This window comes from Patella vulgata, chromosome 1 (assembly GCF_932274485.2).
Source record: "Patella vulgata chromosome 1, xgPatVulg1.2, whole genome shotgun sequence".
NCBI classification, from domain to species: Eukaryota; Metazoa; Mollusca; class Gastropoda; family Patellidae; genus Patella; species Patella vulgata.
The window spans coordinates 89,846,992-89,867,612 of NC_065879.2; the positions used below are offsets into that span (position 1 = coordinate 89,846,992).

General features: G+C 37.9%; 1 protein-coding gene across 1 annotated transcript; it reads right to left on the reverse strand.

Moving 5' to 3' along the window:
* Window positions 1–8,780: 8,780 nt before the first annotated feature.
* On the reverse strand, window positions 8,781–18,574 carry LOC126832118 (protocadherin Fat 2). Its single transcript, XM_056099126.1, has 9 exons — window positions 18,129–18,574; window positions 16,403–16,631; window positions 15,810–15,989; window positions 14,554–14,712; window positions 12,926–13,054; window positions 11,778–11,948; window positions 11,098–11,309; window positions 9,656–9,868; window positions 8,781–8,858 (listed from the first exon to the last, which is right to left on the reverse strand). Exons 1-9 carry the CDS (start codon window positions 18,183–18,185, stop codon window positions 8,781–8,783), a joined length of 1,428 nt encoding a protein of 475 aa, XP_055955101.1. The 5' UTR covers window positions 18,186–18,574.
* Between the last annotated feature and the right edge of the window lie 2,047 nt (window positions 18,575–20,621).

Here is a 20,621-nt window from a genome sequence, read left to right on the forward strand (position 1 = left end):
AATAACTCCGATTATATTGCGGGTATGTTTTTCAAACGTGTATTTTGTTTTGCTATAGTGATATGCCAGGTTTATGATGACATAGCCAGTAATTTCTTAATGTAGAAATATTGTTTAAAAGGGCATATTGCCAGAGATAAATTTGCCTATTGCAGTTCTTTCTTTAGGTCTGAAATGTTATCTAAATTATTAATTAGACATTAATTAACTTATCCAGACCATAATCAACTCTCCATGCCATTGGATGGCTTCGATTTCAAGTAGATTTAAATACGTTTGGCGGCTGATGATTTAACGTAAAAATTGAAAATTGATAATCGAGACTTGGTTTATTATCCTAACAACGGCAGCGTAGACAATCGGGGCTACGCTGTAATTTTATAGCCGATATCTCGACTCAGAGTGAAGTAATTTGACTGATATTTTCAACATATTTCCTTTTCATTATCTATTTTTAGCGAGAACTGTCAGCTCTTCAAGCTATGGTCAGACGAGCGGTTTTTTTCGCTTGATCGCGGCGATTGAAATTCACCAGCGATTTTTAACGGCCGATTACGAACGGGGACACGTAGCGATCGTCTTGAGAGCGTATGCCACTCTGCGAGTGAATTACGTCGATCACGTGACTTGTACAAAATGGCGAATCGAAGAGAACGTAAGATTGCTGGGGTAGCTGCTATTCATTTGCTCCTAAAATTCTTGAATCGTAACGTCAAACAGGCAAGGCATTTCTGATCAAAGAATCGCAAATTCTTCTTATTTCTTCAGACTCCACACTCTTCGGCAAACCGTTTTGAGAGCATGTGATATCCAATGATGTTTTTGATTGGCTTATGAAAATGGTTCGTTCGACAATATAGGCTGGAAACGGGCAAACGAGCTGATATGCCGACAAATCGATCGCCGGCGTAAAATATTCGGCCGTAAATATCTAACATGTTAGATACAGGCGATCGATTGGGCGAATGGTTCGCCGAGCAAAATCGTCGTCGCCGTGAACGGGCACACGGGCGATCTTTTCGAGCGATTTTAAAAATACTCCCGTCTGCCCTAGGTATTATGTAATCTTACTTAAAATAATCGTACGGGCAACTTGCCAATCGTACATTATTTATTCTAGTGAAATATTGGACTTGAGTGACGTATTTCACTGTAAAAACACGTGCGGAGTGTTTGTATTTTAAGACGTTTAATGGTCTCGAGCCACTCGGCAAACCTCAACAGATTCCAGTACCCTACATCTAATCTCGGCTGTATGACAAAGTCCGCCATTAGAACTACTTTCAAGTTCCCGGATTACAATGGCGTTGTCCATGACGACCAATGACGTCATTGATGACGTATTTGAAGAATGTTTTATCTTACAAAATTTTCAAAGTTTGAAGCTGTTTTTCTTTCAATTTTATCCGATTTTCTTTAGACAAGGACAAATTTGCACTGAAAATTCTACACACTCTTCGAACGACGCAATTTTGAGAACTTCTTTCTAAACGCGGGCAAGTTTCTATTATAAGTACATATCACTTACTGTCATACAGCCGAGGCTAGATGTAGGGTACCGGACTCTGCCGAGGTTTGCGTAATATAATGTAACAAGCCAACAGTGAGGCTCATGTCCCCCGCCGAAATCCCAAAATAAATAGATGACACATAGTAATTAATCGCACATTTATTTTTTTCAAAAGTATCGAGCAATCAAACTACACACTAAGTTTCATCACTCTCTATGAGATACAATCAAGATTATCTTGTCCCAAAGCATCGACCAATGAAATTGATTAACTCTGCTTAGCTTTAGGTTGAAATGTCAATCATTGAAATCAGTCAAGACATTCACCTAATGAACATCTACATGTACGTACATCAGGTTTAAACATTCTACCTCAATTAAAAGCAGAGCTTTTATGTTCCAAAGTCTTGACCAATCAAATTACTTATCGCTCCTTAGCCGAGGCAGAAAATACGCACAATCGAACTTAGTCAAGGTAATGATATAACGAATCTATATTCAGAGTTTCATCGCTCTCACTTCATTATAACCAAAGTTATCATGCCCCTAAAGCATCAACCAATCAGATTGCTTATCTCTGCCTACCGTAAGCAGACAATGTTCATCATCGATCTCCATTCAGGGATTCACCTAATGAATGCCTACACTAAAATTGAACATTCTACCTCAATTAGAAGGAGAGTTATTGTGTTCCAAAGTCCCGACTAATCAAATTGCTTATCGCTCTGCTTACCCTCAGCAGAAAATGTGCATTATCGAACTTAGTCAAGGTATCGATGTAATAAATCTATACACTAAGTGTCCTCACTCTTACTTAATTAGAACTAAAGTTATCCTGTCCCAAAGCATCAACCGATCAAATTGCTTATCTCTGCTTACCCTAAGCAGAAAATGCTCATCTTCGAACTCCATTACGGCATTGACCCAAAAGCAGAAAATGCTCATCTTCGAACTCCATCACGGCATTGACCCAATAAACACCTACACCAAGTTTGAACATTCTAGCTCAATTAGAAGGAGAGTTATTGTGTTCCAAAATCTTGGCAAATCAATTTGATTATCCCTCTGCTTACCCTAAGCAGAAGAAAATGCTCATTATCGAACTTAGTCAAGGTATTGATGTAATGAAACTATACACCAAGTTTCATCACGCTCACTTAATTAGAACTAAAGTTATCGTGTCCCAAAGCATCAACCAATCAAATTGCTTATCTCCGCTTACCCTAAGCGGAAAATGCTCATCTTCGAACTCCATCAAGGTAGTAACCTAATAAACACCTACACCAGGTTTGACCATTTTAGCGCAATTAGAAGAGAGTTACTGTGTCCCAAAAAGTGTGACGGACAGACAGACAGACGGACGGACGGACGGACAGACTCATTTTAATAGTCCCCTGCTTTCTTTGAAAGGCGGGGGACAAAAAAACTCGGCCTACAGCCCTCTTGTTGATACAATATATTACGCAATGTCTCGCTCTCGACCAGTAAACAATACATAATGCCCCTTTAATGCATCAGTCAGATAAACATATACATATGATATAACAAGCCGAATTCAAGAAGGAAGTCCATAAATTCAAATCAGATAATCAACAGACATGGAACAAACTATATGATTTAATGTATGTCAGAATGTAGTAAAGTGGTGAATTTTTTTACCTGGACTATTCTTTTATTTATCTACCGTAAACATAGAAGTACTTGTAACTTATCTACTTTAATATATATTTAATTAAAGAAAGACACCAAAATATAATTTTACGGATAGCGCTTTCAATTCGTACTGAATATCTTCATGCCATTTTTATTTATAAATATATATATATATATATACACATAATATGTAGCGGGACGATTTATTGGGTTATTATAGGCTTGTTTGGGGTGATATAGGGAGGCAAATGGAACAGCCAGACATGGATATCGCATTTGAAATATTGGGGTGGTATTGGGTAGATCGTCCCACCCATATGTAGAGTCTTATTATATACAGTTTATAAAACCAGTGTATCATCAATACGGTCTACCATGGGCATAGTAATCTCCTGTAATTATAAAAAAAAAAAAATTTATAAATAAATATTGTATCCTATAACGATACGAGCTATGTTGCCATAGTGAAATTCTATATATAAAGCAGTCCGAAACGTTGAAAATCGAGCCCCTAAAGACATAACAGACAGTAGCTGAATATAAACATGTGTTATTTACTTCAAATATAAACATGTGTTATTCACTTCAAATATAAACATGTGTTATTCACTTCAAATATAAACACGTGTTATTCAATATAAACACGTGTTATTCACTTCAAATATAAACACGTGTTATTCACTTTAAACATGTGTTATTCACTTCAAATATAAATATGTGTTATTCACTTTAAACATGTGTTATTCACTTTAAACATGTGTTAATCACTTCAAATATAAACACGTGCTATTCACTTTAAACATGTGTTATTCATTTCAAATATAAATATGTGTTATTCACTTCAAACATGTGTTATTCATTTCAAACGTGTTATTCGCTTCAATTATAAACATGTGTGTGTTATTCACTTCAAATAATAAACATGTGTTATTCGCTTCAAATGTGTTATTCACTTCAAATATAAACTTCTATCTCTCCACTGGCCGAGAAAGTTCATCGGGATTTTTCCGACGTGGTTTCCCCTTGTCAGTGGTGCAGGAAGGAGAGCGTGCAGTTGGAATTCGATATAAGACTAGGCCAAAGTGCTGCTGTCCGGACAAAATTTCCCTTATAGCACACTGTATGGCGTATGTTCGTCTTCATTAGCCCAGTATAGAAGTAGAACAGTAGGACGTTAAACCCCATTTCATTTCAAATATAAACTATAAAGAGTAAGAGTCATCAAATAACCCCCAAGGCTATCAGTTAGGCAGACCAAACGAACACCACGGATATAAAGTTAATAGTGTAATAATTTACCTGTATGCCAGAAATCACCTTTATAATCACTGGCTGTTACTGGTGGCATATCACTGTAAATATAAACAACAACAATTTATTACCCCACAAATAATTGTCTGTAGACTTTACAACTTATTGTCTGTAGACTTTACAAACTTATTGTCTCTAGACTTTACAAACTTACTGTATCCTGGCTTGATAAAACTTATTGTATCCCGACTTTACAAAACGTATTGTCTGTCATATTCCTGAAGCAATGACCCGAGAAATCCCCTCTGACCATTGCTTGATTGACTTCTGATACTTGAGTTTTTGAGAGAGTGTGGCTATTCTCCCCGTTCAATCTAATCTCTCCTAAGTACAGCAGCATGACAACCCTTCGTTTATTCTGGGGTCTTCCCGAAAACTTTGGACAGTGTTTTAAGGTATTAGAAACGATGAAAGTGTTGTTCGTCCTCAAACAGTATTGTTTACATTGTAGCCGTTTGATAACCTCGTTTGTCACACAATTAGTTTTTCTGCAATATTCTGCTATGCACTGGTTGATTGGGCGTTGTGACGTAACGTTACGTAAACATATCTGGAGCTCTGTTTAAAGCCGAATGATATTGTTATGCAGTTATGTATTGGTTGTTAATCGGGCTATTGACCAGTCAAATTTGGAACAGACATTTGCTTCCATTACATCAGTGTTGAGTGGGATTAGGTCTAATCAAATGAAACACTGCGCGGAGTATGATTGTTCACAGACTTTACAAAACTTATTGTACTCTCCCTGTCTAGCAAAATATAAAATAAACAATTTATTCCCGGGGCTGCCTGAGTTGTAATAATATGCCATTTTAAATTTATTTTACAAATGGATTAAACATGCTACGTTTCGATACACATACAGATATCGTTAATTAATGATTAATCTGTTATATGGTTCCCAATTGTTATCTATATATTGCACCACATTTTTGTTAATTAATCATTATTTGCTTGATGTCGATATCTGTATGTGTATCGAAACGTAGCATGTTTATAAATTCAGAAGTAATATATCCATATGAGTGTTTTTAATTTGTGAAATCTACTTATATATGTCTTATAAGGATTAATGGAAGAATGAGTTAAATATTTCCTATATTGTCAGTCTGGACAGTATTTCCATGGGCCTTATAATACTCATAAGCCATTATACTCATAATGGAGCAGTACGCATGCCAGGTAACTTAAGACGCCGCGAAGGGACATAACTCGTTAACAACTTCCCCTTGGTCGTGATTGACACGTCTCAAATTACCGTGACGTGTCTCAAATAACAGCGCGAAAAACATCTCTGGTTAGATTATTAAGCCGTTGCCAGTCCATGTATTAAAAGGTCCATGGAATTTCAAACTCGAGAATGAATTTTATTGTCATTCTAATTAGTATTTCTGAGACCTGTCCCCGAGTTCACAAAACATTCTCAGACTTAAGTTAAGAATTTACTCAGAATTGTTCACCTTATTTTATCTAAAATATAGCCCTTTATAAAACTTGTTGTTGTTTGAATGTATCAAATACATCAATAAGAAACTACATGCAAAGTTTTGTGTTTCTGGATTTAAGATATTTCTCATAAACAGTGATTGAAAGTTGAGTAATTTCTTAACTTAACTCTGAAAATGCTTTGTGAACTCGGGGCATGGTTGTTCAGGGAGAGTGTTTAACAAAGATAGGACTTACAAGTCTTCGTATGCCATAGGTGACGGCTGAACACGTCTCGGTGGAGGTGGTCTACAGCAGTTGTCACAAACACCACCTTGACCAGCTCCCCCACCACAACAACTTCCGGTAATACACCACCGGAACAGGAAGTAGAGACCAATTAAGAACGCCAGTAACAGTAGAATCATCAAGATACTAAATATAGCTACGTTCTCCGCTTTCTCGAAGAATCCCGGCTCCGGAGTCGTGGTCGGAATGATAGTTGTTGGTATGGTCGTAGTAGAAGTTGTAGTTGTCACTGTCGTTGACGTAGTAGTTGTAGCTTCTAGCGTTATGACTACGGTACCGGTTGAAGAACGAGCCGGGGTGCCCCTATCCTTAGCTTCTACAGACAGGTAAACACTGGAACCAGCCAGATTTTCTGGATATTGACGTATGTATTGTATATCTCCATTACCTGTATAAAAAAGTATAAATGTGTAGAGAGAAATGAAATGAAATGAAATGGGGTTTAACGTCCTACTGTTCTGCTCCTAAACTGGGCTAATGAAGATAGGCATACGCCATACAGTGTGCTATGAGGGAAATTTTGCCCGGGCAGCGGCGCTACGGCCTGCTCTTATATCGAATTCCAACTGCCAAGGGATATTTTACGTGCACGCCAATATATACACGGGACCTCGGGTTTTCGTCCCATCCGAACGACTAGACAGCTGTCCTTGTCAGGCCCCCCATCCTGCATCACTGACAAGGGGAAACCACGGCGGAAAATCTGGATGAACTTTCTCGGCCAATGCAGGGATAGAACACCCGACCTCCAGGCTAGCTAGCCAGCGTCTTACCCACTTAGCCACCGTGATCCCCCATGTGTAGAGAGGAGAAAGGATGACTGAAATAGTGTTTAACGTCCTGCTATTCTGCACCGACTAGGCATACGCCATGCCGTGTGTTGTGAAAAAATTTTGCCCGAGCAGTGGCACTACGGCCTACTCTTATGTCGAATCCCAATGTCAAGGTTTTTTTTAACATACACTTCAATGTGTACACCGGACGACAAGACACTATCCTTGCCAGGCCCTGACAAGAGGAAACCACGTTGTATAATTTCGATGAAAATACTCCTGGCAGGGCAAGATCAGCCTCATTTGTCCAACCTTCGCGATCAGACGAAAAAATAAAACTGGTTTAACGATCGATGGATTTTTAAACCAAGTCAACCAACCTAAGCGCCTGGCCGAGCTCGGAGATTCGAATCAAGTATGGTGATCACGTGTTTGTCACGTGTTGTCTATATTTGAACTTACCAAGGACGGAAACGAAATTGATTGCATTAGGAGGAACAACTTGTACTAATCTATAGTCTATGTCACCATTTGTACCAGCATCGTCATCTGTAGCTTTTATAGAACCCAACAAACCTGGCGGAGAAATAAGAAACACGCTATAACCCGGTGTAAAAAAAAAAAAAAAAAAAAAAAAAAATTTAATTGTTAACGAATTTTATATCGTGTCATATACATGTACTAACCCCCAAAATACACCTCAAGTAAAACATTTGTTTTGGGCGAGTATTTGAACACCACGACGTATAAATTAAATGATATTAGTTTAATCTCATGTTATTATGGATGACCATTAGGGTCAATCAAATGAAAAAAAAAAAAAAATCTTGTTATTACAAGATAGCGATCTCTTTGTTACAAGATAGCTATCTTGTTATTAAAAGATAACAATTTTAAATAATTATCTTGTTTTTACAAGATAACTATCTCGTTATTATAAGATAATTATCTCGTTATTACCAGATAATTATCTCGTTTTTACAAGATAGCAATCTTGTTATTACAACCACAGACTTGCCTAAACATAAATAGATCACCTTCAAGTAGGATATTTTGGGTGAGTATTTGTACTCCGCGTTGCTTGCATTATACGGAATCAAGTCGCTATCAAGTAATATTTAAAAAAATCACAGACTCTTCTATCGCAAACACACGTAGATCCGCTTTTCATGTCCGCTTTTCGCCAGCGAGAATACGCTGCGTTACCCCTTGCGATTATGGCCGCATCTTGACAAAGCTCACTTTAAACCACGTGGTTATTCCAACTTGTTATAACAATACTTGTTATATCAGTTTTATTACTGGGTATGTCCACGTGACCTACTACAGGAATATTACATGGTAAGTGACGCCAACATGCTATGTATAGATATTTTAGATGGCAAGTGACGTCCACATGCTATATATAGATTTATTTCATGGTAAGTAACGTCAACATGCTATATATCGATTTATTACATATATTTATGTATTACATGGCAAGTGACGACAACATGCTATATATAGCTATATTACGTGGTAACTGACGTCAACAAGCTATTACGTGGTAAGTGACGTCAACATGCTCTATATAGATATATTACCTGTACTAGTCTGATACGTGACGTCTACAGCGGTATTTATTATATTAAATTCCGGTATATTATCATTTACATCTCTTACAACAACAGATACAGTGGCTGTAGATATAGCACCAAACTCATCTACAGCATTTACAAATAACGTTACCTACAATATAATATACGTTATATACAACATCGCCATTATAGCCAAACTCTACTGTACTATACACACTAACGTTACCTACAATATATATCAACAGATACAGTGGCTGTAGATATAGCGCCAAATTCATCTACATTTACAAATAACGTTACCTACAACATATAACGTTATATACAACATCTTAATAGCCCAACTCTACTGTACTATATACACTAACGTTACCTACAATATATAACAACAGATACAGTGGCTGTAGATATAGATATTGCGAAGTTCGTTTAATGTCAAGGTTTCCATGGTGGTCGCCATGTTTGATTTGAGTTTGTTTGTGTCACAAACTGATTAGACGCTACCCTTCACGTGCCTGTGGTAAAGGGAGATAACGTAGCTATAAGTTCGCGAATTGCAAAGCAGTGTAGCAACGTCTACATGTTGTAATAAGTTGTAGGATACAGTGTAGACATTTGCGTGCACGTAAAAGAATCATATGTCAAAGAATATAGGAGTAGGCCTTAAAATAATATAGTGGGCCAGGGGAGGTAACTGTGTAATAAACTGTAGCGCCAAAAAAGGTAGACGGGGTTTAACGTCCACTTGACACAACCTAAGTCATTTCGGGACTAACATTATATGGTTCAATTTTATTTCAATAATTCACTTGCGCGTATGGGTCTTTAGGAGTGGGAGGAAACCGGAGGATCCGGAGAAAACGCACGCTGTTGGACAGGCGACCCTACTCCGAAACCACGCCACTTGACTCCGCAAAATGGTATAGTGGTTCAGGGGAGGTAACTGTGTAACAATCTGTAATTGCACAGCACTAATATAAGACAAAAAGGCCATTGAGACAACACTTTTTGATATTAATCCGATTGAGTCAGTGGGAACGATTGTTAAGTCCACTCTTTGTTGTTGATAAACGGAGAAGTGGGTATTTTCAAGTACTTACACGTTCTGGCATACGACCTTGATCTACGTCATAATCTACGTTAAACGTCAAGCGGTCATCCTCTGTGAAGAAATTATTGTTTTGATTATTATTATTAGAGTTTGCCGTCAGAGCGAAGCGGTTGCTGTTTTCATCTTGAAATAGTCGAGTTATAAATCTGTTGCCTTCTGGATCTCTAATACTAAAACCAAGGTTACACGCCGACACTCCTGCCTGTAAAAATAAAAACATGTCATTGCGGTAGAAAGCCTAAAACGCCGTTGTCAACACAAAACGCCGTTGTCAACACAATAGGCCTTCCCGGGTCGGATTAGATGAAGAGAAGGCCTAGTCCATTCCACTTATGGCGCTGCTCCCATTCCCCCGCCCTAACGACTAGAGGATGTTAAAAGTTATGATGACTGTTGCTTAAGACCACAGTGCATGTAAGAAAGGCTTATGAAACACCTTGGCCCGAGGTCCCATGAATTTTGAGGCCATAGGCTTCAGTCGGCCATGCCTATACGTAAATCCGCATTGCGCCCTATATAATCGTGTCCTTTGTGTATCAACACAATTAATTGTAATAAACAGTAATTGTAATAAACAGTAATTGAAATAAACAGTTATTATAATAAACAGTTATTATAATAGAGTAATTTTAATAACCAGTAATTGTAATAAACAGTTATTGAAAAAAAAACCAAAACACACAGAGTAATTGTAGTAAACGGTAATTGTAATAAACAGTTATTATAATACACAGTTCTGCAATAAACAGTTATTGAAATAAGCAGTAATTTCAATAAACGGTAACTGTAATAAACATTTATTGCAATAAATAGTTATTGAAATAAACAGTAATTGTAATAAAACAATAGATGGAATAAACAATAATTGTAATAACCAGTTATTATTGTAATAAACAGTTGTTGCAATAAACATTATAAATTGTAATTGTATTTCATAGAATCGTGTCTAGTGTATATTATGATTTAGGCCTACTACTACGGAGAAGATTCTGCCTTCTCTCTATCGTCAACTAACTGTCAAGAGATCCTGCAACATTGTTAACCTCGCAGGCGCTGCCATCGATAATACCAAACTTTGAACCACGCCGAGACAATTGATGTAAAAATTCAATAATTATTGAGTAGACGCAAAACCCAATATCTCATATCAAACTGTGTGACGTCTTCATTAACTCGATGCAGAAAAATAGGACATCAAATCCCCTTTCGCCTCTCCTTCTGTCCGTCTACCTGTCTGAATAAATTATGGTTACCTGACCATCTGTCCCATTCCCCCCTTTCTCTCTATCGTCCGTCTGTCCGCCCGTCCGTCCGTTTTCTCGTCCATATACCTGTCCCAAACTGTCCTTCCCCTCTCCCCTTGGCCGTCTGCCCGTCCCCAGTCTGTCTCCCTTCTTCTCCCGTCTGCCCGTCTGAATAAATTAAGGTTACCTGTGATTCGTCCATGATGCAGTTCACCAAATTCTCGCTGAACACCGGGGCCTCGTTCACGTTATTTACATTAAATATAAGAACCTCGTTCTGGGATTGCAGGAAGCCGTCTGATACAGAACAAGATACGGTATAACGTGGGGTCGTCTCAAAATCTAAAAACGTACTTCCAAACTGATTGCCTCTAGATTTTAAAGATATTGGCCGAGTTACTGTAAAAAACAAAATACACAAATTGATTATTATAATCTCTATCCGGGCCACGGTGGCTCAGTAAGTAGACACTGGCTCACCAGCCAGAGTGTTCGATCCCTGCATTAAAGATGAAAGTTTATCAGGACCTAGATTCATATACCCCGCATTCCACACGTGGGCTGGACTGTATAGACAGGTTATCTACTTGAAGTATACACCCCCCATTTCACCCGTGGACTGGTCCGTATATTCGGGTTACCTACCTGAATTATACCCCCCCCCCTCCCCATTTCACCCCAAGGCTGGGCTGTATTGACAGGTTACTTACCTGAATTGTACACCCCATTGTCACCTGTTGGTTGGTCCGTATAGACAGGTTATGTAATGTCATTAAAACGTTTGACTGGGTCGTATAGACAGGCCACGTACGTAAACCGAACACCCCCTTCGAACCGGTGAGCCGGACCGTATGGCAGGTTACATACCTAAATCAAACACCTCATTTCCACCTGTGGGCTGGACGGTACAGACAGGTATTAGGTTGGTAGGGACCCCCTCGTCGTTTACACTGAGATCAACAATACTTAACGTCTGGGTATTCTCATCTCTATTTATCGTAACTGGTAAACCGAGTATATCTGGTCGTTGATTCATATCTAGAAAAATAAAATTATAGCAAATATATTTAGTAAGGAAATGAACTGAAATTGGGTTTAGCGTCTTAGTGGGTTCTGTAATTATTATAACAATAAATCTGTTCAATTGTTTGGTTTCCTACAGCAAAATGAAAAGTGGCTCCGTTTTCTAGAACACCCAGACCTGTTTTGTGTTTTATATAATATGTATTATTATAAATCATTAATAATTTTCATATGGCCCCATTTCTACAAAGAGTGCTCAACGAACCTTGGGGAAGACCATTCTGGCATATTATAGAGTGATACGTAGACTGGATAACCGGCTCTAATACGTCAGCCCCCTACGTCACTTGCTCCGACGTTACCTCTTTTCTGACGTGGATATAATGTAGTCAGAATAGCAAAGTGACGTATTGACACGTCTGGCACCATTTAGAGCTAGTTATCCAGTCAAATAAGGGAAATCGGGTTTCTTTTGCCGTTATTTATTATAAATTATATGTTTATTGCCATGGGGTGGTAACTCTAATGAACATAGGGGAGACCAAGATGTCATGTTATAGAGGGATAAGGGCGTTTGTTGTTGTCGTTCTGACTACTGATACACGAGCTTTTGAGGGAGTGTGTCTATTCTTCCCGTTCAATCAAATCTATCCCAAGTACAGCAACATGACAGCCCTTCGTTTAATCTGGGGGGGTCTCCCCTTAAACTTTGGATAGTGATTTATGGTATTAAAACAGTATTGTTTACATTGTTGGCGTTTTGATAGCCTCGTTTGTCACCCAATTAGTTTTTCTGCAATATTCTGCTATGCACTCTGTTTAAAGCTGAATTATATTGTTACGCAGTAAGCTATTGGTTGTTAATCGGATTATTGACCAGTCATAATTTGGAACAGAAATTTGCTTCCATTACAGCAATGTTAAGTGGGATTAGGTCTAAACAAACGAAACACTGCGAGGAGTATGTGGATAGGTAACTCTAAATTGTTTACTTATCAATGTGACTGTAAGGGTCAATGATCTGTCTGCAGCATTAAAACCATCTGTGACGTCAATAGTTAATTCTATTGGGCTCTGTGTCGCTGTTCTCAAATCAACTTTATTGGTCAAAATACCACTTGCTAAAAATAAAATCAAATATCGCACATTTATTAAAGATACTGTATGTAAGAATTAAATAGAGAGCTGACATTTCTTGCTATAATAGTTCAAAAATGGATAATGAAAAATGAAAATATTGAAAATTTCATTCAAATTACTTTATTCTGTGCGAAGTTATGAAAGTTTCAATCTTTGACAAAAACGTGTTTTTAGTCCAACTTCCCCTAGATTTAAATTCACCGAAATTTCGGAGCATAAAGTTTTCTAGCAAGTTTAAAATATTAAAATAATAATAAACTTTTCCCCAGAAGTTTATCTTTCTCAGATAAACTATGTCTTTAAAGATACATTATGGGAGATCCGATAAGGAGCTGGCAGTTCTCACTATAATAGTTAAAAACTAGATAGTGTAAAGGCAATTTGCTGAAAATTATGGGAGATTAGATAAAGAGTTGGCAGTTCTTGCTATAATAGTTAAAAACTAGATAATGCAAAGAGAATATCCTGAAAATTATGGGAGATTAGATTAAAAGCTGGAAGTTCTCACTATAATAGTTAAAAAACTAGATAATGTAAAGGGAATTTGCTGAAAATTTCAGTCAAATTGATCCACTATGAACCGAGATTTTAGCGATTGAATTTTTTCGGTCGGCCTAGCCTCGATCATCATTACTAAAGTCGGTAGGATATAAAAAAAAACCAACACAAGTCTCGATTATCCATTTCATGATTTAATTATAAATGAAAGTCGCACAGCAATTTGGAACCTAACCCAATAAACATCGCAGTCTAGCGATGCCATCGAGAGTTTATTATGGTCTGGATAAGTTAATAAATGTCTATTTAATAATTTAGATAACATTTCAGGCCTAAAGAAAGACCTGTAATAGGCCGATTTAGCTCTTGCATAATGTATGTTTAAAATATCAGTTTTTACAGACAGTTGATATATTCATCTGGTGGAATGTTTTAACATTTCTACCACCTTTTTAATTCTAAAAGAAAAGTTATAATAATAAGAAAAGCTGAACTTAGATTGTCGGAGAAAATGACGTCACTATTACGACATAAGAGAGACGACATAATCTGATTGGTTGACGTCGTGTTTATACGTTATACTGTTAAGAAAATGAACGTAATTTGATTGGCTGACGTCACGTGTACGTCATACCGATTGACGTCGGGCATAGGACATGATATAATTGTCACTGAATAATGAATAAAATGAAATAAAATCGGATTTACCGCCCTACTGCCCAACAGGTCTATTGAGGACAGGCAAACGCCTATGAGGTCAAATTTGACAAGGTGTACACTGTTATATAATAGTGAACACATGTTTTATTATTCAGCCATGTTTTGTACATAATAGAGGGAGAGAACTCCCAATAGTCCAATTTATGGACTTGGAACATACACAGTACTTCAGTTTTTCGTACAATCCGAAAGACTAGCCTCTGTACCACAAGTCCAGCGCGTTGTGATTGAAGGAAAGAACTACTATACTATATGTACTCACCCGTATTTAGAGTAAAATAATCCACATTGGGATCGATATTTCTAACACTGAACGCTAGGACGTCTGTTGGCTGGTCATTTATAACATTAGCTGTAGCGTTATAAACACGTGCACCAACCACTGCTGACGAGTTTAAGGCCACATTCACTGTCGCTGTATCTAAAATAATTCATTAATTTATATAAATAATATGTGCCCTTTCAATCGAAGGGGCGTGTCCAAGCCGGAGACAACGCCAGGGGGGCTTGTCCAGGAATTTCATCAGTTTGGTGTTAGGGAATTACTCGCGAACCTTTGAGACTGTATAGGATTATAGGATTACACTGAAGTGAGCCAAAACAGCGGCAATACTTCGCACGCTAGTTTTTTCAACATTACTTCCATGAATGTACTGGAGAAAAAAAATACTCTTGCAAAAAGTTTCGCCCCCCCCCACCCCTGGGAAAAAATTGTCGATCATGAAACCTATAGATATACATTGGCCGTCAATTTTACAGCACCCCTGAGAACACTTCCCGCCACGCCCCCCCCCCCTCGTTGCTCTGAGCTAGTTACCGCCCTGTGTACGTGACAAAGAGTAGGGTCACCTGTCCAACCTCGTGGGTTTTCTCTGGGACCTCCAGTTTCCTCCCACTGCTAAAGACCCCTACGGGCCATGTCAACTGGCTCATTACCCCCGCCCCCTCACAATATTATTTCAAATATTTAGATCATTTAAAATGATATTAATGAGAGTTGTTTTTTTTACCATTAATTTCAAATAATCGGTTTGGATTTCCAAAACAATAGCCTGAAAAAGAACTGGCTTTATCAAACTGGCTTTATCATCTAAAGAAGGAGTTGGGCCGACAAAAGTAACGTCTAAATGAAATCCAAAATTACCATCTAAATTGTACATAATATGTTTTATACTTAGTATTTGTGTTAATATTATGACTGCCAGTCGCAAATGTGTTAAAGATCCATTTTAAGGAAGCGATTTTATATACATGTAAGCTGATAAAGCTTGTTATCGTATTCTATATTTATTATATAAATTTTGTAAATTTAAATGAGTAAAATATTAAATAAATAAATAAATGATGATTGGGCTTACGTCATAGTTGTTTAAAGATACATCCCCACAAAATATTCGTTTATGTAGGCATGGTCGTCTAAATAAGGTCGAAAGACAAAGTGGGCGCCTAAAAGAGGTGGGGAAAATTAATAATGGTCGACTAGATAACGAGTGGCCTTTAACAAAAGACTGAACTTACCAAACGGTCGTCTAAAAGAGGGTTTAGCGTTGGAGAAAACGTGAACAATAACAGAAGCGCTGTTGGTCTGTGTGTTCGCAGTATTAGCTGGATCGGTACAAGTAGGGAAGAGTTCATATCTCGACACACGAGTTGCGTCTAATTTAAATGGTGAATCAACATTAAATACTATGGTATTATCTGAAACGAAATAGTGTATCAACATTTGACACTGTTTTATTAATTGAAACGAAATAGTGGATTAACATCATCTGAAACGAAACAGTATATCAACATTAGACTGTAGAATTATCTGAAACGAAATAGTGTATCAACATTAAACACTATGGAAATATCTGAAACGAACAGTGAATCATTATTTAATACCATGATATTATCTGAATCGACTTTAAATACTGTGGTATTATCTGAATCAACAATCGAGATTAGATACTGTGGTATTATCTGAATCGACAATAGATACTGTGGTATTATCTGAATGTGTGTTCTATGGGGGAAATTGTGACATGCAGGAAGCTGGAGCGGGGTAAACAACTGAAAACTAAAACGAAACGAAACATTGATTAACCGTACAGGCATAATTATCTACTCACCCACAAAACCAAAATTACTCGAACTATCCGTGGTACCAACAAGAAACGGAGAACCACCGAATGTACTGGTACTTGTCTGCCCACCGGAAGTCGTAATGGTCGTTCTACCAATTCTACAATTCAATGAATTTGTGGTAGATGTTGTCGATTGTCCTATTGTTGCTACAATCGTATCCGTACTCTGAGTTTCGACGATAAAAAACGATGTGGGTACGACGCTGATCTCGAACTGTAAATAAAAATATAAAAACCTAATCCTTATATATTGATCAAACGAAATGAAATGAAATGGGGTTTAACGTCCACTGTTCTGCTCCGAACTTGGCTAATGAAGACGGGCATACGCCATATAGTGTGCTATGAGAGAAATTTTGCTTAAAACGAATTCCAACTGCCAAGGGATCTTTTACGTGCACGCCAATGTGTACACGGGACCTCGGGTTTTCGTCCCATCCGAACGACTAGACAGCTGTCCTTGTCAGGCCCTCCGTCCTGCATCACCGACATAGGAAAACCACGCCGGATAATCTGGATGAACTTTCTCGGCCAAAGGGATTGAACACCCGACCTCCAGGCTAGCGAGTCAGCGTCTTACCCACTTAGCCACCGTGGCCCTGGATATATTGATCAAACGCTTTTACAAAAATGAGATGGTTAGGCTCAGTATTAAAGGAACTGACATGGGTTATTTCTGGGTTCTCCTCCGGTTTTCTCCCACAGCTTAAAGGAAATAAATCGCTATTCTCTGGCCCCTAGAAATGCAATCTGTTTCACAGAGAATTACGAGTCTCGTATAATATCTCTGTAATAGATGACTGCCTTAACACGTGCTGTCACAGCACGCGGTGTGAATCATTGGCTGAATGGCGCGTGCATTGTTTACATAAGACATAACTGCTTCGGAGAGAATGCTGCATTTTAGTCAATTTAATACCCATTTACACTAAATCGGAAATAATTTTTACCTACATATGTTTTACGTCAAACACCTTTATTTATTTTTCTAATATATACAAAAAATGTTTTAGAATTTAATTTGTCGCAGGAAAAAAGTTAATATTTCTAGCGACATCAATGTCATCCTTATCAGTGATTGTCGCGCCCAAGCAAATATTCACTGCGGATCAGTGTGCTAGAAATGGACACAACTGGTTTGGAACGCATATAATAATGAATGTATTTAAACTGAGAGAGAGAGAGAGAGAGAGAGAGGGAGGGAGATGGGGGTTTAATGTCCACTCAATCGGGTGAAAGAAGAAAAAACCAACAGTGAGGTTTACAATCCTAATTTTCAGAATCAACCGGGTGAAAGAAGACGGTTTAACGTCCTACTTTTCTGACGTACAATTTTCAACAAACACCGACTGTCATTCTATGGTTGGGTGGCCGAATGGTTAGCGCGTGTGCGTTACATCATAAGAAGGTCTATCATTAAGTCAAGTGGCGTGCTTTCGATTTCCCGCCGCTTGTACGTAACAAGGTGTATTTTACGCCTGTCCAACTTTGTGGGATTTCTCCGGGTCCTGCAGTTTCCTCTCATTCACAAGCGAATTAATGAAATGGAATTGAACCACATGTTAGTCCTGAAATAACCTAGTTTGTGTCGAATGGACGTTAAACCCCATTTTTTCCATAAAACAAACTCGCATATGATATCGAGAATTTTAATTTTGACTTAAATCAGAGATTTTTCGTCAATTCAAAGTTAAAATAAAGTAATACTCACAGCGTGTACAGTTATTATAGCCAATAATAACACGTGTATTATATTCATTAAACCCATTCTTCTTCTCTTTAATATCACTTCAAAAATGCAGTCTCTTAGTATTTATAATATCACTTCACATAACGTTACAAAAATATCATTTCATGTAACGTTATAAAAACACAATCAATATTTATAATATCAATTCACGTAACGTTACAAAAACACAGTCAACAATTCAAACTACGAGAAAATCCTCGTCAACAAACAATTTGGAACAACATGTATATCTTTCTAATATTTGAAACTTTTTCTTTGTACTCACAGAAACAGAAATTTGTTCTAAATATTTCTTATCGGAATCACACTCGAATCACATATTTAAACAATAATAACAATTTTCCAAAAAACTGTCAAAATAACACGATCAATACCAAGATCAGAATTGCCCTTCAAGAGTGAAATACAAGATGGCGGATTGACTAGTTACAAATTTATTACATATTGAATAAAAGGGACATCTCGCTTAAAAAAAAACATCTTCAGTTATTCGTTATTTTTTGCCATTAAAGGGGTGATTTTACATTTAATTCATGGCATCTTTCTTTAAAACACTTCTTAAGATATTCATTAATTTTACCGTTAAAGGGAACATCTTGGATACTTTCGGCTGTTTTTAAAGAAATGATTTTTGATTAGAAGTGAAATGAAATGAAATGGGGTTTAACGTCCAACTGGGCTAATGAAGACGGGCATACGCGATACAGTGCGCTATGGGGGAAATTTTACCCGGACAGCTTGTCAAATTTGTGAAAAGTCTGACTAGCCGTCGACCAGGAGATGTACGTGATTGGACTTTCAAGTAAGGAATAGTTTCAGCAGTTAGGCGGGGTCTGCTTATGCAGTTACATTGGATGCGAGGCAAACCCGTTTGGCCTTTTTTTTAATTACGAATAGTAATAGTTATCAAAAATTTTATCGAACGTTTGTGGGAAATATGGCCAGAGCAAAGGTCCCGGGGAAACATTCTTAGAAAAAAACTGCGGGGAACTTTCTTAGCAAAAACCGAGTGAAACCTTCTTAGCAAAAACCTCGGGGGACTTTCTTAACAAAAACCGCGGGGAACTTTCTTTGCAAAAACTGCCGTGAAGTTTCTTAGCAAAAACCGCAGGGAAACTGCAAAAACCGGGGGAAACTTTCTTAGCAAAAACCTCGGGGGACTTTCTTAGCAAAAAACCCAAGGAAACTTTCTTATCAAAAACCCAAGGGAACTTTCTTATCAAAAACCCCAGGGGAACTTTCTTAGCAAAAACCTCGGGGAAATTTCTTAGCAAAAACTCCGGTGGAACTTTCTTAGCAAAAACCTCGGGGAGCTTTCTTAGCAAAAACCTCGGGGAACTTTCTTAGCAAAAACTCCCGGGAACTTTCTTAGCAAAAACTGGGAATGAACTCTTGATCTCCTGGTTACAAAACCAAAGCACCCTGGCTCTCTGTTTTACAGTTGAATAGTTCACGGGGTGGGGTGGGGGTGGGGGAGGCTCTTTAGATCATAAGGTCTGTCATTGATTCAAGTGGGGTGGTTCCGGTTTCCAGCCTCTATGTAGTAGGGTGGATTGTCCAAGCTCGTGGACCTTCTCCAGGTCCTCTGGTTTCCACACACTTCAAAATAAAAAAAAATAAAAAAAACCCCAAAAAACCTAAGCACAAGCGAATTATTAAATAAAAATGATCCATATGTTAGTCCTGAAATTACCGATTTTGTTTCCGGTGGACGCTAAACACCATTTCCCCTATCTCTGTCTTGATTTGTTCATATAGGTAAATGACTAGTTTCGGATTAATTTAACTCGACGCACTGTCTCTTCATCAAGTGATAGACGTTAGCGATATTCGTGTTATTATTGATATTAATTCAATATGTTATTGTTATGATTGTCTTGTTTGAATTGTTATCGTAACAATGCGAAGAAAGGTATAGGGCGATTTGTGTATACGTATTTAACACGTTTCAATGACGCGCCAGTTTTGTTGTATGTTTTGTATATATATGTATGTATGTATATTATAAGAGGACTCGAGAGAGTGTATATAAATATATATATATTATTATTACAGTAAGCCTATAAGATGATATTTTGCACTGTACAAAACACACGTGACCCATTCATCGTAATATATCTATTGGAATCTTGTTCTAACCATTAAACCCAAGCTGTACACCAATGAAATTCGACAGTCGATATTAGGGAACCTATATGAATGGGGTGGGTGTGGGTTGGTGCGGACCGATGGGAGACTCGGGGTCGGAGGGGGTAAGATAGAAATTATGGGCAGTTATGTTCATGTATAGCTTGGAGTGTAAGCACAGATAACTCTGATGTTCTTACTTCTATTAAACAGGCCGCAGGGGTCGCTTGAAGTCTATATGGGGGATCCCGGTCATGTCTGAGAAAGTTTATCGGGATTTTCGCAAGACCGAGGTCCAATGTATACAAGATCCCTTCGCAGTTGGAA

What these genes read in the sequence shown, in the direction of transcription:
- LOC126832118 (XM_056099126.1), bottom strand. Translation starts at nt 18,185, where the DNA reads ATGGGTTTAATGAATATAATACACGTGTTATTATTGGCTATAATAACT. An exon ending in AAATGAGGTGTTTGATTTAG is followed by an intron (nt 11,310 to 11,777) that starts GTATGTAACCTG and finishes TGTTTTTTACAG; the next exon opens with TAACTCGGCCAATATCTTTA. An exon ending in AAGGTCGTATGCCAGAACGT is followed by an intron (nt 8,859 to 9,655) that starts GTAAGTACTTGA and finishes TATATGTTGTAG; the next exon opens with GTAACGTTATTTGTAAATGT.